Raw genomic sequence first — 12549 nt, forward strand, 5'->3', positions numbered from 1 at the left:
GATACTCAGGGGGCTGGAGCACCTCTCCTTTGAAGAAAGGTTGAGGGAGTTGGGCTTGTTTAGTTTGGAGAAGAGAAGGCTGGGGAGAGAACTCATTGTGGCCTTCCACTGCTTGAGGGGAGCCTACAAGTGGGAGGGGTACCAACTTTCCATGGGCAGATAATGACAGGACAAGGGGCAAGGACTTTAAACTAAAAGTGGAGATTTAGATTACAGGTTAGAGGGATATTTTTCACTCAGAGGGCAGTGAAGCACTGACACTGCTGCCCAGAGTGTGCCAGTGTGGGTGCCCCATCCCTGGAGGTGCCCCAGACCATGGATAGGCCCAGGGCAGCCAGCCCATGGCAGGGGTGGGGCTCAGTGATCTTTAAGGTCCCCTCCAACCCAACCATTCTGTGTTTCTTTGATGTGACTCTATAGGACATAAAAATGGAAGATAAATGCTGGCTGTTTCGATGCTGGTTTTTTCTTTGCTAGATGCATGCTGGGTAGAGAGCCTGCATCCTACTGGGTCCTTTCCAGTCTCACAGCAAAGAAGAATTTTTGTCTATGGCTCTTACAAAAAATAACTTGAAACAGCTGGTGAACATCTCTTATTAGTTGTAACATGGCATGGTTACTGCTGACTTGAGCGTTGCATGCACTACCCAGGGAGCTATCACATGGGCATGGTCAGTGTTTGATGACCAGCTGGCGTTTCCCACTGCTGAGGCTGGCTGTATGCTGGCAGCATGGGGCAGGGTGTGGATCCCACCTGAAGGGTTTGTGAATGCACTTAATGACTGTCACGGGGATAACGGGAAATCAGCATCTGCGTGTTTGCTGTGGTCTTCCTTGCAGCCACAGCAGCTGTTCCATTTTCTCATAAGTAGGCTGTTGCATACAATTAGATCATCTATGATTTTGTTTCCCGTATGTTCAAGCAATTGATCCCATTACCTCATAGCCCTGTACTTAATTTCCTAGCTTTTATTACAGACACAATCAAAAGAAATGGAATCTTACTTCACTGCTTTCAGTTCTTGGCTGCATTGGATCTTTGTGCTGCTGGATTCTGTCCTGCCTCGGAAGATCTCTACAGAGCTCAGTGCCCCTTCTGCTGATCCTCGTGCCTCTTGGGAGCAGGGTGTAGTTTGCAAGTGCTTAATGAACAAGAGAGAGAAAAATGTCTTGCTCTCTGGAAAAGGGCTGTGCTGAGCACTTCGATGCCATAGAGCTGTCAGAAACAGGGTTTGAATGCTGCTCTTTCGTGAATGCGAACAGCTCTCTAGGGAGCTGTTGGTACTAACGCACATCTCAGCATGTGCCTCTTGTTTCTAGTGAAGAACTGACTGTAGATGGAAGTGGAAAGCATCACCCTTGGCTGGGAAAACTGAACTGTTAAAAAAAACATGTAATAAAGAAACAACACTGAGATGTCGGCGCTCACCGCAATGTTGTGTAACCCAAGGATGCTATGAGCTGCTGCTGTCTCCAAGGGCTGTCCTGGGGCAGGAGGGGCAAATGAGGAGAGTGCAGTGGGATCCACCGTGCTCGTGCCTTACCATATGGGGGAGGCAGCTGGGAGCACTATGGAGCTGTGTAAGATCCTCAGTTATGTCCCTGCCATTCTGCTCTCAGATAAACCAAGGGGGATGCTTCTGCTGTCTGTCAGTTATTGTCACTCCTTTCTGAGCCTTTCTGAAGCTGAATTTAAACTTGCAACATGCATTCTGAGGCTGTCTGCATCTCCCCATTTGTTAGCCTGGAGCTATCTGTGAGCTTGAGCTCCTGGGCCCTCACGCTTTCTTTGCTGCAAAAAAAACAGAAGCCTTCTCTTGGGTGGTGCTCGCAGTTGCTCTTTCTGAGGTACCCATTAGCGAGCATGAACAAGGTGCATCCGTTTTGCCATATGTGGCTGGTACTTACCAGTGTTGGTCTGGCTCTGGTTGCCAGGCTTAGCCTGGGACAGCAAAATGTTGTCACCTCTGGAGTTAATGCCTCAAACAAACACAACCCTACCTTTGAATGCTGTCTTTTTGTTTGTTTTCTTAACTAGATCCTCAGTTGCTCTTGGGTGTAATTTATGTGGCCCCGTGGGCTTTCAGGAGTTGCTTTTTAGCATTTCTATTAGTCATTATTGTAACAGGAAATGTCATCTTCAAATACGTATTTTACCATGTCCAGAACCTAATAAGTCTTCCTCCTACACAGCGTTTTTTTAATTGTTTTTTAAATCCTTGCATGTATTGATGCAAACTTGTACCTGTATGCATTTTTTAGCTGCTGGTTGATTCTAATTGCTGTCAGCACAAACTTCAGCCTGATGATGTGTGCAGTTCACAAGAGCTCCCACCTTTCCTCTGGGGGTAGCGAAAGATGGAGGGATCCTTCTAAGCAAGTTCTTTTTTTGCCTGTGTAACCACGTCTTGTCTTTTGCTGTTCTTTGCTGACAAACTTGGTGAAAAAGGGGCTTAGGAGGCAGAGAGATAAATCTGATGCCCTTTTTGCCCTTCTTCTGCTCTTTTATCCTGCTCAACTGTTCACGATTCCTATGTTGGGTGGGATCAACTTTGCCTAAAATTTGGTTCCTTGCTTTCTATCAAAAGAGCTTGCTGTGACATGGGTGTCTATCTGCAGCAAGCACTCCTGCCATCACTTCAAAACCCTCGTTAACCCTGTGTATGGTCTGAGCGGTAGGAAGCCAGCAGAAGGCAGGGCCTGCAGGTGTCGCCATGTGCCACGTGGATGTGCTCCCACTTGGCACTGCTTACCAGGTGGGCTCTGAAGGTGGCCACAGGTGAAACAGTGTGAGAGCAGGCAGCAATGGCAGAGAGTGTCTGGAAGGAAGAAGTCTCTGAAAGTGTGCTCAGCACTGAAATGGATTCTTTGATGGTAAAAATAACCTTCGTCTTTAGTTTGCCACAACATGTGGTGTGAGAGAGCTCTTGATCTGAATAGAGAAGATGCAGCAGGCAACAGGGCTTTCATCAGCTTACCCACAAATTACAAAACTATATGTGCGTTTTTGTGAAAATAGGAAGCAGTGGGTCAGTGGCAAACACATCTGTAACATTTAAGGGATCTAGCTCATGTGCCTACAATCCCACCAAGATGAGATGTCTGCATTGAACTTAATCAGTGTCAGAAAAAGGAGCATAGGAGTCAGCCTGGAGGGGGAAGACACCTCAAACACCTGAGCATCCACCTGGGGGAAAGGTCAAAATTGCCTGATTTGAAGAGAGAGTTCAGGAAGGAGGAAGCTCTCAGCTTTGCCCCTTGTATTTTTACAGAAGTTCAAGGGCCTCAGAGGACATTAAAGAAATGAGGACTCCATGGCATCTGTATCTGTTTTGCAGCGAGTCGCAGGGATGGTGTCCTCAGCGCTCTGGGAGGGAGTGTTGAATAGGCTTGAACTGAGGGAAGTGAATTTAATTGCTTTTATTTTTTGTGTCAAAGAGCTAAAGTACAAGACCCTAGAGGTTGCTGAAATGGTTCGTGCTGTGGATTCCCTTTTCAGCAAGGGGCTGCGGTGAACGTTCTCAAAAAGCAGCGGGGCGGCTGGTGGTGCACATCTGACTGATTGGTGTGGTTGGAGGCACAGCTCAGCCCTTGCTTTGGAGAAACTGGTGTGCATGTATTGTTAGAGCGTGCTAACCTTGAACTCCAGATTTTGATGTTCAAGATCAAAACCTTTGTGTTGGGGCTGCTTTCTTCAGCCACATAAGAGACAAAAATTCCGTTTGTTCTTGCACTAAACATTTCATTTTTTTAAACACTACCCTCCTACAAATGCATTCACTTCATTATGTCTGTGAAACGGAAGAGCAAATAGCTATGGACAGTCTTTTGTGTAAATTTATGGGAAATTTGTGGGAAAACTCCTTGCCATACTTAATCTGCAGCCAATGAAGACTTAATTATATTGAGAAATGGAGATGCTCTCTCTCCTCATGGTTTGGTAGTGAGCCTTTAAAAGTTCTGGTCCCTGCAGTGTGCCTGAACTCTGAATCCTTCTTTGAAAGGCAAGGAAGTTCCACCAAGATGAGTAGTGCAGTGTCTGATCAGTCACCCAGCCAGGTGAGGTCCTGCTGCAGCACTCACCGTTGTTCAGAGAAGACTGAAAAGCAACAAGAATTGCCCTCTCTAGTATTGCTGCAAGTTGTAAGAGGACAGCAGACAGCAGTAAGTAATTTGTCCTTTGCAAAATGAAGCAGTCTGGAGTGCCTGCTGCTGTGCTTGATATAAGATCTTCATATTTCTGCTAAGGGGAAAACTCAGCTCTGCCTCTCACCTCTCATGCAGGATGCCAGAAGCAGAAGAGTCTGTTATTCCCCCTGCTTGTGGTGCAGGACACCGCAGTGGAAAAGCAGCTGCCTCTGCCTGAGTGGGCTGCTGGAAAGGGTGGCTGGCTGATTACTCAGCCCCTGCCTGACAGCACTGTGCTGCTCTGTACACCTCCTTCCTGGGGCTGGTGCTGTGTGAGTGCAGCCTGCCATTAGCTCTGTCCAGCTGCATGTGCGTGCTGCTGCAGCGTGGGAGGAGCAGGCGGGTGCCCTGAACTTGCAGCCGAGGGCGGAAGCTTTTGGGTTTGCTGTTGCTGCTTGAGGCTTTCATAGAGTTGCAGCATCTGAGCTAGGTGATCGCTGCTGGAGTGATGATGCAGGCACACAGAAGCAGAGCTGGGTCTTCCCCCAGGGCTCAGTCTGGGCCAGCCTCGGCAGTTTTTGGCTGCCACATGGAAGATCACACAAAGCGCGTCCAGCCCATCCCACTCCCAGCCATGCAGCAGAACTTAAACTGTATGTACCCCCAGATCTTTTGGGTGGATGGCTGTGCTGATGCCAGTACCTCCTGCCATCCAGCATCCTCTGTCGCTCCCTTCCCACCACCGGTACCCGATCGGAGGAAAAAACCAAAGAGCAACAGAGAAAGGAGCAGCGTCGGCTTCCTGGTGATCTTCTTGCTGATTCTGCTGGCCCTCACTGGAGTGGGGCTAAGCATGTTTCAGATTTTCCACCTGGAGAAGGAACTGGCTGAACTCAGAGAGGTAAAGTCTGCCTGCTGGCCGCACAGGCTATGGGGAGAATCCGGTGGCAGTGACCTGTCTGCCATGCCAGTGTGCGTGGGGCTGTTTGTTACTGTGAAGGACTGCTCTGTTGGTGACTGTGGTACATATCTGGATGTCCTGATGTTTGAGTGCTGCAGGCGCTCTCTCCCTGTACACTTAACCTTGCAGCTCTGCATGAGCACTCAGAATAGCCATTGTTGAGATAGTCTGGCTGCATCTAGATGGTGCCTTTATGCTCTCACCCTGCTAAGAGAGCTTGTCACTCTTCTTTTGACAGTCTGTCAGCACTGAACGCATCCCTCCAGCCCTGGAAAAGCTCATAGGTGAGTTGATGTACATAGAGGAACTCCTCCTTGCCAGCATGTGTGAATGTTCCTGCCAAATTCTTCCCTCCCCTTGTCAGGTGCGAAGGCAGGGCTGCAGCTCTGATGCTCTGGAAGTGCTCATTACACTCGCTTGGCTTGAAGAAGAGCACGTGGGGAGGGGTTCCTGCATCCTGCTTGCTGGAATGCTTAGTGGTGTCAGTGTGGAACAGTTTGCTTCTGCTTTAGGGCCTCCCAGACCCAAGTGGGGTACTGATGCTGGGAGGGATTCTGCTGTGGAAGTGAATTTCTGGCTGTCCTAATGCACTGCAACAGCATGCATGGAAGGAGGAGAGCAGAGAACCAAGATGCACGTTATTACTTTTTCTCTTTGCTCATTAAGATTTTTGGGATGATATACAGAGTTCTGTTTTCCTTGGGAGTGGAAAGATCCGCTTGTATCCTTGAGAGAGAGCAACTTTGTTCCTAAGTTCTTTTGGTACAAAGTCTCACTTGTTGCAGTCAAAATTAGATGAGAAGATCCTGATTCTATGGTGATTTTATTCTCTTTAAATAATGTCTTTTCACTGAAATTGGAACTTTCCAAAAGAACCTACATTTTTTTTCCTAAATTTAGAGCAAAAAAAAGTGGTTTCAGTCTCAATGGAACAATTGTAAAATCATATTTTGAACTTTCAAACTGTTATTTGACATTCTGTGTTAGTGTTATTAGCTACGAAATCTTTTTAAAGAAGACCAAATAACTGGCTTAAGAAAACAAGATGTTTCTAAAATTTGAGAGCTTGATGCTCAGAAGTAGACACTGAGAGAAAGGGCAAGATGGAATAGGATGGGGTCCCCATGCCCAGTCACTGTAACCAGCCTATTTCTCTGGGAGCACTCAGACCCTCCATGGAAGGTAGAATTCTCTTACCTGTATTCCACCCCTCTGAGGACAGGGTCTGCTTGGCTGGGCAGGTGCTTTCAGAATGTCTCAAATAGCTTCTCTGGTCCAGCCGTAAGGAGGTTTGGTACTTGGCAGACAGATTTCTGGTGCTGTGGAAGTGCTGGGCTGGAGTGGGGCAATAAAGCAGGTATGTCTGTGACAGGACACAAGCAGTCACCTTGGCACAGCCTAAAGAAGCCATATAAAGGCACAGTATTATTGCTCTCCTAAAACCTGAGTGAATGTCCTCTGCTTGAGTTCACTGGTGGAGCCATTTGAAGATGAAAATCTTCCTTGCTCTCTTGTTTTTCCCTTTGCTTTGGATCACCTCTGATCCTTTGCTTCAGCTCTTTCTTTCTAACTCTCCCTAATGTTTCGTAGCATTTGGCTGAGCATCTTTCTATCTCTTTACAGCAAGCCATGGTGCCTATGTGCTCTTTGCTGCTAGGAATCTACCTTGCTTTAGCCTCATGGATACCTCTGTTCTTGGTCTGGCTTCTCCATGGAGCGTATGGCTAAAGTCTCCTCTGTTTGCATGCAGGGCAGGGGAGCAAGCCAGTGAAAAAGGAAGCAAGGAAGGCAGCACACTTAACAGGTATGTGCTGAGGGGCCAGCAAGATTTGAGAGCAGAGAGCAGGGCAGATGTTGCCGAGGTGAAAGGGCAGCTTGGCTGTCATTGTAGAGAGGTGCCTTGCACAGACTTACTCATTTTCCTTTAGAAAGGCTTGTGCTCTGGCAATTTGAAGTTATTCTACTGCTAAAATATTCCTCTTATTCAGGCTTTTTAATGAGAGCTATGTTTTTTTCCTTTGTTTTTTGTTTTTGTCAGTGAGGTGCTTTCAAAAGCAGCTCAATGCCAAGTGAGCACATGGGAGGTGAGAGCTCCACCTCCGTGAGGTTGGGGTAGACTTCTCATGCTGCACACAAAGACACAGAGAACAGGTGACTTGTTTGTGACTTGGGGTGTAACTGAAGGGAAAACATGTTAGTGCTTGTACTTACTGCACTTCCATTCTCATTCTGGCTTCCAGGGAATCCCACACAGCGGAACCTCCCATTGGAGTGGGAACCCATCTCTGGTCATGCCTTCACCAGTGGCATTCAGTACCGTGCCCAGGGCCTTGTGATCAATGAGACTGGTCTGTACTTTGTGTACTCCAATGTGCTTTTCCGGGGAAGGCACTGTGACAACGAGGTGCTGACCCACATTGTCTACAAGAGAAACCCAGCTTCACCAGGCAGCCATGTGCTGATGGAGGACAAGCGCATCAACTACTGTACAAAGGAGAAAATGTGGGCCCGGAAAAGCTACCTGGGGGCTTTATTCAAGCTCAGGGAGAGAGACAGTCTGTATGTCAACGTTTCCAAAATTGATCTGGTTAACTTTGAGGAATCCAAGACATTCTTTGGGTTATTTAAGCTTTAAGTGGTGCTGTTGAAATGTGGCTGGCAGCACCCACACACTGGGACATGCAGGGCATGACAGCCACTTGAGAGGCAATAGTCCTGTGTTGCCAAAACCAAAACAGGGTCTCACTCTTGGAAACCCATCAAGAAACCACATTTCAGCCTTCTGATGAGAAGGCTCAAGCAACAGGTAAAAGCTTGAAACCAGACCTCTGGAAGCACCTGGGCTGTCTGAAGAGAATCACGCATTTTCTTCCTCTGAATAAAACCACCACCCTGAAATGCAGTGCATCAAAGACCCTGTTGAAACTCACTACTTGCTCAAGAAGACTCTGCTACCTGAGAAAGTGCCAGGGCCTCAGCAGCACTGGCCCACACATGCTGTTGTGCCCCCAGTGAGCTCAGGCCATTTGGGGACAGCTGGCCTGTGTCCAGGAGGCCCTCAGTCTGAACTGTGCTGTGCCACGCCATGGGTGGTGATGTGGGAGGGAGCGAAGCTCAGACTGCTTTCCCTGAGCAATGGTCTGCCCATCCCACCAGAACACTTGGCACTGTAAATTGTCTGACAGGCACCCACCTACCAGTTGGCTTGTTAAGCATGGTAGGTTTGTTTTGTGTTAAATTATTGACTGTTCCCTTCCCAGAAAATATCCCCACCCCTTTATTTAACTTGCCTTGCAAGGAGTGTGCTGGAAGTGGCGATGCTGTGAGGGGTCCTGGCCCTGTGATCAAAACAAGGTCTTGCTGAATCCTCCCCATGCTATGATGATGGGTACAGAATAAGCGGCCAGCTACCCTTCTCACTGATAGGACCTGAGCAAACCAGCCCTAGCTGAGTATGGGATGCTCTCTCCTGGGCAAAACACAGATGGTAAATAAAGGTATATTTTTCTAGAAAATGGCACTGTACTCTCCTTATGTGGGACAGAAGGCTTTTGCAATGGCCAAAGCCCAGAACGCCTTTGGTCAGTGGACAGGACCCTGCTCTACCTCTAGCAGTGTGCCAGAAAATTTTGCTTCCTGCCTGGTGGGGCACTGGGTCCCTGCCACTGAGCTTTCAGGCAATGAAAATTGTTGAGATCTGGGGATCAGGAAGGTGTGAGGTGGGCAGCTCAAGCTCTGTTTGACCGTCAGAGAGAGGACTGATCTGGAAATGCAGGGTTGAGCTCAAGTTGAGAGAAATACTGATAGAAAGTTTTGGAGAGCCCCTGTGCTTTGTAAATATTGCTCTGGGTGTTATTTGTGAGCTCTGGTTTGGATGTGGGTGGCTGGGAGCTCTCCCCTGCATGCTGGAGATAGTGGTGTTTGGAGCTGGACACAAGCTTTTCCCCACCTCCAGGTCTTGGCTGGGTCTGGAAGTGTTCTGAGAGCAGCACACTGGTTGCTGAGCACAAGTGCTGCCATCCCCCGAAGCCACACTTCTCTCTGTGCCTGCCAGCCCCAGCGGCACTTCACATGGCAGTCTGAGGGGTAAAGAGAGGAAGTCATACTTAGTGTTAAATAACATTTGCTCACTCCAGCACTGGTCCACAAAGCTTCTTCCTTGCAAGAATTAACCTCAACTTGCCATGTTGTCACTAGGCAGTACAAAAAGGCTGTGCTGCATCATTTTTGCCTGTGGTCCAGGCTTCTTGTAATTCAAACAGTGGTTCTCCTGCAGCACGTAACGTTTCTTTCCTTTTCTCTGGTGCTGTTCTCTGCTCTGTGGTGTGTGGCCTGTGGTTGTTTGCTTTGTGTTAACATGTTTCTTCGAAACCCAGGAGTGGACAGGCCATTGGTGCAGCCAGGTGAGGTGAACACTATCTCTCTGCTCACACAACTGGCCCTGCTGCATGTGGAGCTTTCCATTGCATTTCTCAGGAAGGAAAGTGCCTCTAAAAGTCAATGGTTAGGAATCTTTTTTTCCTTAGCTGATGCTTTCCCACTGCACCCGTCTCCTGCTATCAGAGGGACAAACCACTTATTGCAGATAGAGAGGTGTTGGACTGAATCTTTTAAGGAAAGACTGGAAGCCTTTTCCCTTTCCTGGTTGCTCTTTATGCTGTGCTGCTTTCTAGACATCCATCTGAAGAGTGACTGTGCATCTCTCTTTATACATCTATATGCTTTCAGCAATTTCTGAGCACATTGTATGCTTCCTTTCTTTGCTGGTGATGAACACCTTAGAGAGATAAAGAGCATTCAGCACCTAAAGGAAACTGATGCTGAGTTTATGCGCTCTGCTAATGCTGTATTAGTGAAGGGTTGAAAAGCTCCCAAAGCTTTGTATAAATCAGCACAAGACAGCTCAGCCATGAACCTGAACTCTGGGGCAGGATGTGGCAGTTGCTCTCACTGCACATCAGGAGGGGACAAGAATCTGTTAACATTTTTATCTGATGTGCTGACAGGAATGCAGATCTGCAAGTCTCAGAGATAGTGGTGTGGTGAGGTGGATGGTATTGTAGATCGAGCTGGGATCTCAAAGTGGACAGAGCTGCCTTTCCTTGTGGGACAAAGCTATGAATTGTTAGCCTTGCTCCTGAGTCAGAGAGCAGCTGCTACTGCGTTGAGTCAGCAGCACAGATGCCAGCAACACGCGTGCTTCTGCCTTGCGATCCTGTTCTCAAACATCGCTTCAACCTGAATGTAGAAAATCCACTGCTGAGCTCATGGGCTGTGACTGAAGATTCGAAGTAAGGTTGTGACAGAAGCATACAATTTTAAACTGCACAGGGTTGATTCACAGACTGCTTGTGGGAGCAGCTTTATTAAAGCCATCAGTTTAATTCTCTGTCTAAGAAGCTGTTCACTGATTGGAGTATTTGCTTAATGTTAGCATTAAATTCTTTATAGCTATTTAATGATGGCATTGTTAATGCTTTTGTGACTGAGAGAGCGGACACACTCAGAAAGAGTGGTGGTGCATTGGAAAGGGCTGCTCTTTCTTAGAAGAAATGTTTCCTGATATCCAGCCTGAACCTGCCCTAGCACAACTTGAGGTCGCTCCCTCTCGTCCTGTTGCTTTACCCAGGTGCAGAGACAGACCCCCACCCTGTCACAGCCTCCTTTGAGGCAGTTGTAGAGAGCTGTAAGGTCTCCTCTGAGCCTCCTCCAGACTGAACAATCCCAGCTGTCTGTGTAAGCCAAGCTCCTCTCTCCTGATGGAAGAGCTTGGGCCATATGTGGAGATACTGCAGGGCTTGGGCAGTGTTTAATGGCAGTCTAGGGAACTTCTGCTCTGTAGAGAATACAGCTGAGAAGTGATGAGTCCAGAGCAACTCCTGTGAAGCACTTCTGGTCAGCTCCTAGTGCCTGGGGGTCTTCTGTTGTTCACAGTCTTTCTTCCTAGGGGCAAGAATTTTATTCCTATGTAATCCAGCTCGGAGCTGATCCAGCAAGTCCATTGCAGGCACACCAACTCATGGTTAGCTGAACCCTTTCCAGGCAATGCCTGCATGACTGGGGTGTGCAGCTGGCCAAGCCTGCATGACATAGAAACACTCATGCTGCTATGTGCCGAGCATAGCAAGCTGCTTGAGGGAGATGGGCGCTTTCGTGGTTGATGCATATCAGATGCTGCATCCTATTTACCCTGGTGGGGGTAAATAGTGTTGCTTCTACAGCAGAAGTGCAGGAAGCGAGAGGAGATTTGGCAAGCTCTGAGAGGCAGAGCCTAAGTGTGAGAGATAGGATGAATAACAAGTGAGGCTGAGGTTGGGTGCTGCTCCTCACAGACCCATTGAGATGAGAGGTGGCATTCTGCCAAGCAGCCTCAACGGTTTCTACTGCAGGCAGTTTTCCCCTTGCGGAGAAAACCACCTTCAGAGAAGCAGAAAAGGCTCCTAATAGTTATGGCCAGTGTCTCTCATATCCCTCCTATTGATGTCACACCTGTGTCTCCTGATTTTTTTTACTAGCCTGTGGTTACTTGTGATGCAGAGGAAGGTCACTGGTGCACAGTGAAGGCCTGAAGGACTCTTGTAATGCAGAAGTGAAAGAAGCCACTGCTGGTCAACAAATGCAGCAGTGTCAGAGACCTGAATTGGAGCTCCGACATGGACTGGCTCTCAGCAGGTTCACCCAGATATGAGTCTTGGCTCAGACATTTGTCATGGTTTCATGATTTTTCATTATCGGTATTCCACATCATAACATCATGCAATGCACTGGGGGTTTGACTGCTGATGCTCAAGTTCCGGGTGCCTGTCCAGCGGAGAAGAGCAGCTACGTTTCCCCAGGGGGCTTTGCGGTCAGCGAGGAGATATAACTCCCGGCAAGGTCACCTGATGCTCTCTTCTTTGCCTGCGCTGCTTCGCTTGCGCTTCTCTGCCTGCGCTTCTCTGCCTGCGCTTCTCTGCCTGCGCTTCTCGCCTGCGCTTCTCTGCCTGCGCTTCTCATCTCAGCGTTGTGGTAAGGCCGATCCACCATCAATTTCACATTCTCTCTCCTTATAAAATTCTGTTGATACCATATTTAGTAAATTACTTTGTTTTACCTCAGATTGTTGCCACTGTTTTCAATTATTTCGGGGTCCCTTATTTCTTTTTTCCGGGGGCGCGGATCCGCGGATCCCTCCGCCCTTCTAGTCACGGAACCGGGCCGAACCAGCCCGTAAACCGTTGACATTCTTGGTGGAGAATGCGGGCAACAGTTGCTTTTTAGCTTTTTGAACAAATCTCTCTCTCCGCTCTCAGACAGCTTCATTGGGAAAGTTTATCTGTTTCACCAGTACTGTCTGAAAGCGTGACCTTGAAAAGTCCAGGCGGACTGCCAATACTCTAGGATATTTGTTAAACTTTGAGCCTTGCTATCTTTGTTTCTAGTAAAAGAAAAAAAGAGAAAAAATGCTTTCTCTACTGAAA

At 48.0% G+C, this 12549-nt stretch overlaps 1 protein-coding gene across 1 annotated transcript; it reads left to right on the forward strand.

The window, feature by feature from the left end:
* The first annotated feature begins 338 nt into the window (after positions 1-338).
* On the forward strand, positions 339-11849 carry FASLG (Fas ligand). The gene is made up of 4 exons (XM_003208588.4): positions 339-5029; positions 5328-5373; positions 6840-6893; positions 7330-11849. Exons 1-4 carry the CDS (start codon positions 4637-4639, stop codon positions 7722-7724), a joined length of 888 nt encoding a protein of 295 aa, XP_003208636.2. The 5' UTR covers positions 339-4636; the 3' UTR covers positions 7725-11849.
* The last annotated feature ends 700 nt before the right edge of the window (positions 11850-12549 follow it).

Source organism: Meleagris gallopavo, chromosome 10 (assembly GCF_000146605.3).
Source record: "Meleagris gallopavo isolate NT-WF06-2002-E0010 breed Aviagen turkey brand Nicholas breeding stock chromosome 10, Turkey_5.1, whole genome shotgun sequence".
NCBI lineage: Eukaryota > Metazoa > Chordata > Aves > Galliformes > Phasianidae > Meleagris > Meleagris gallopavo.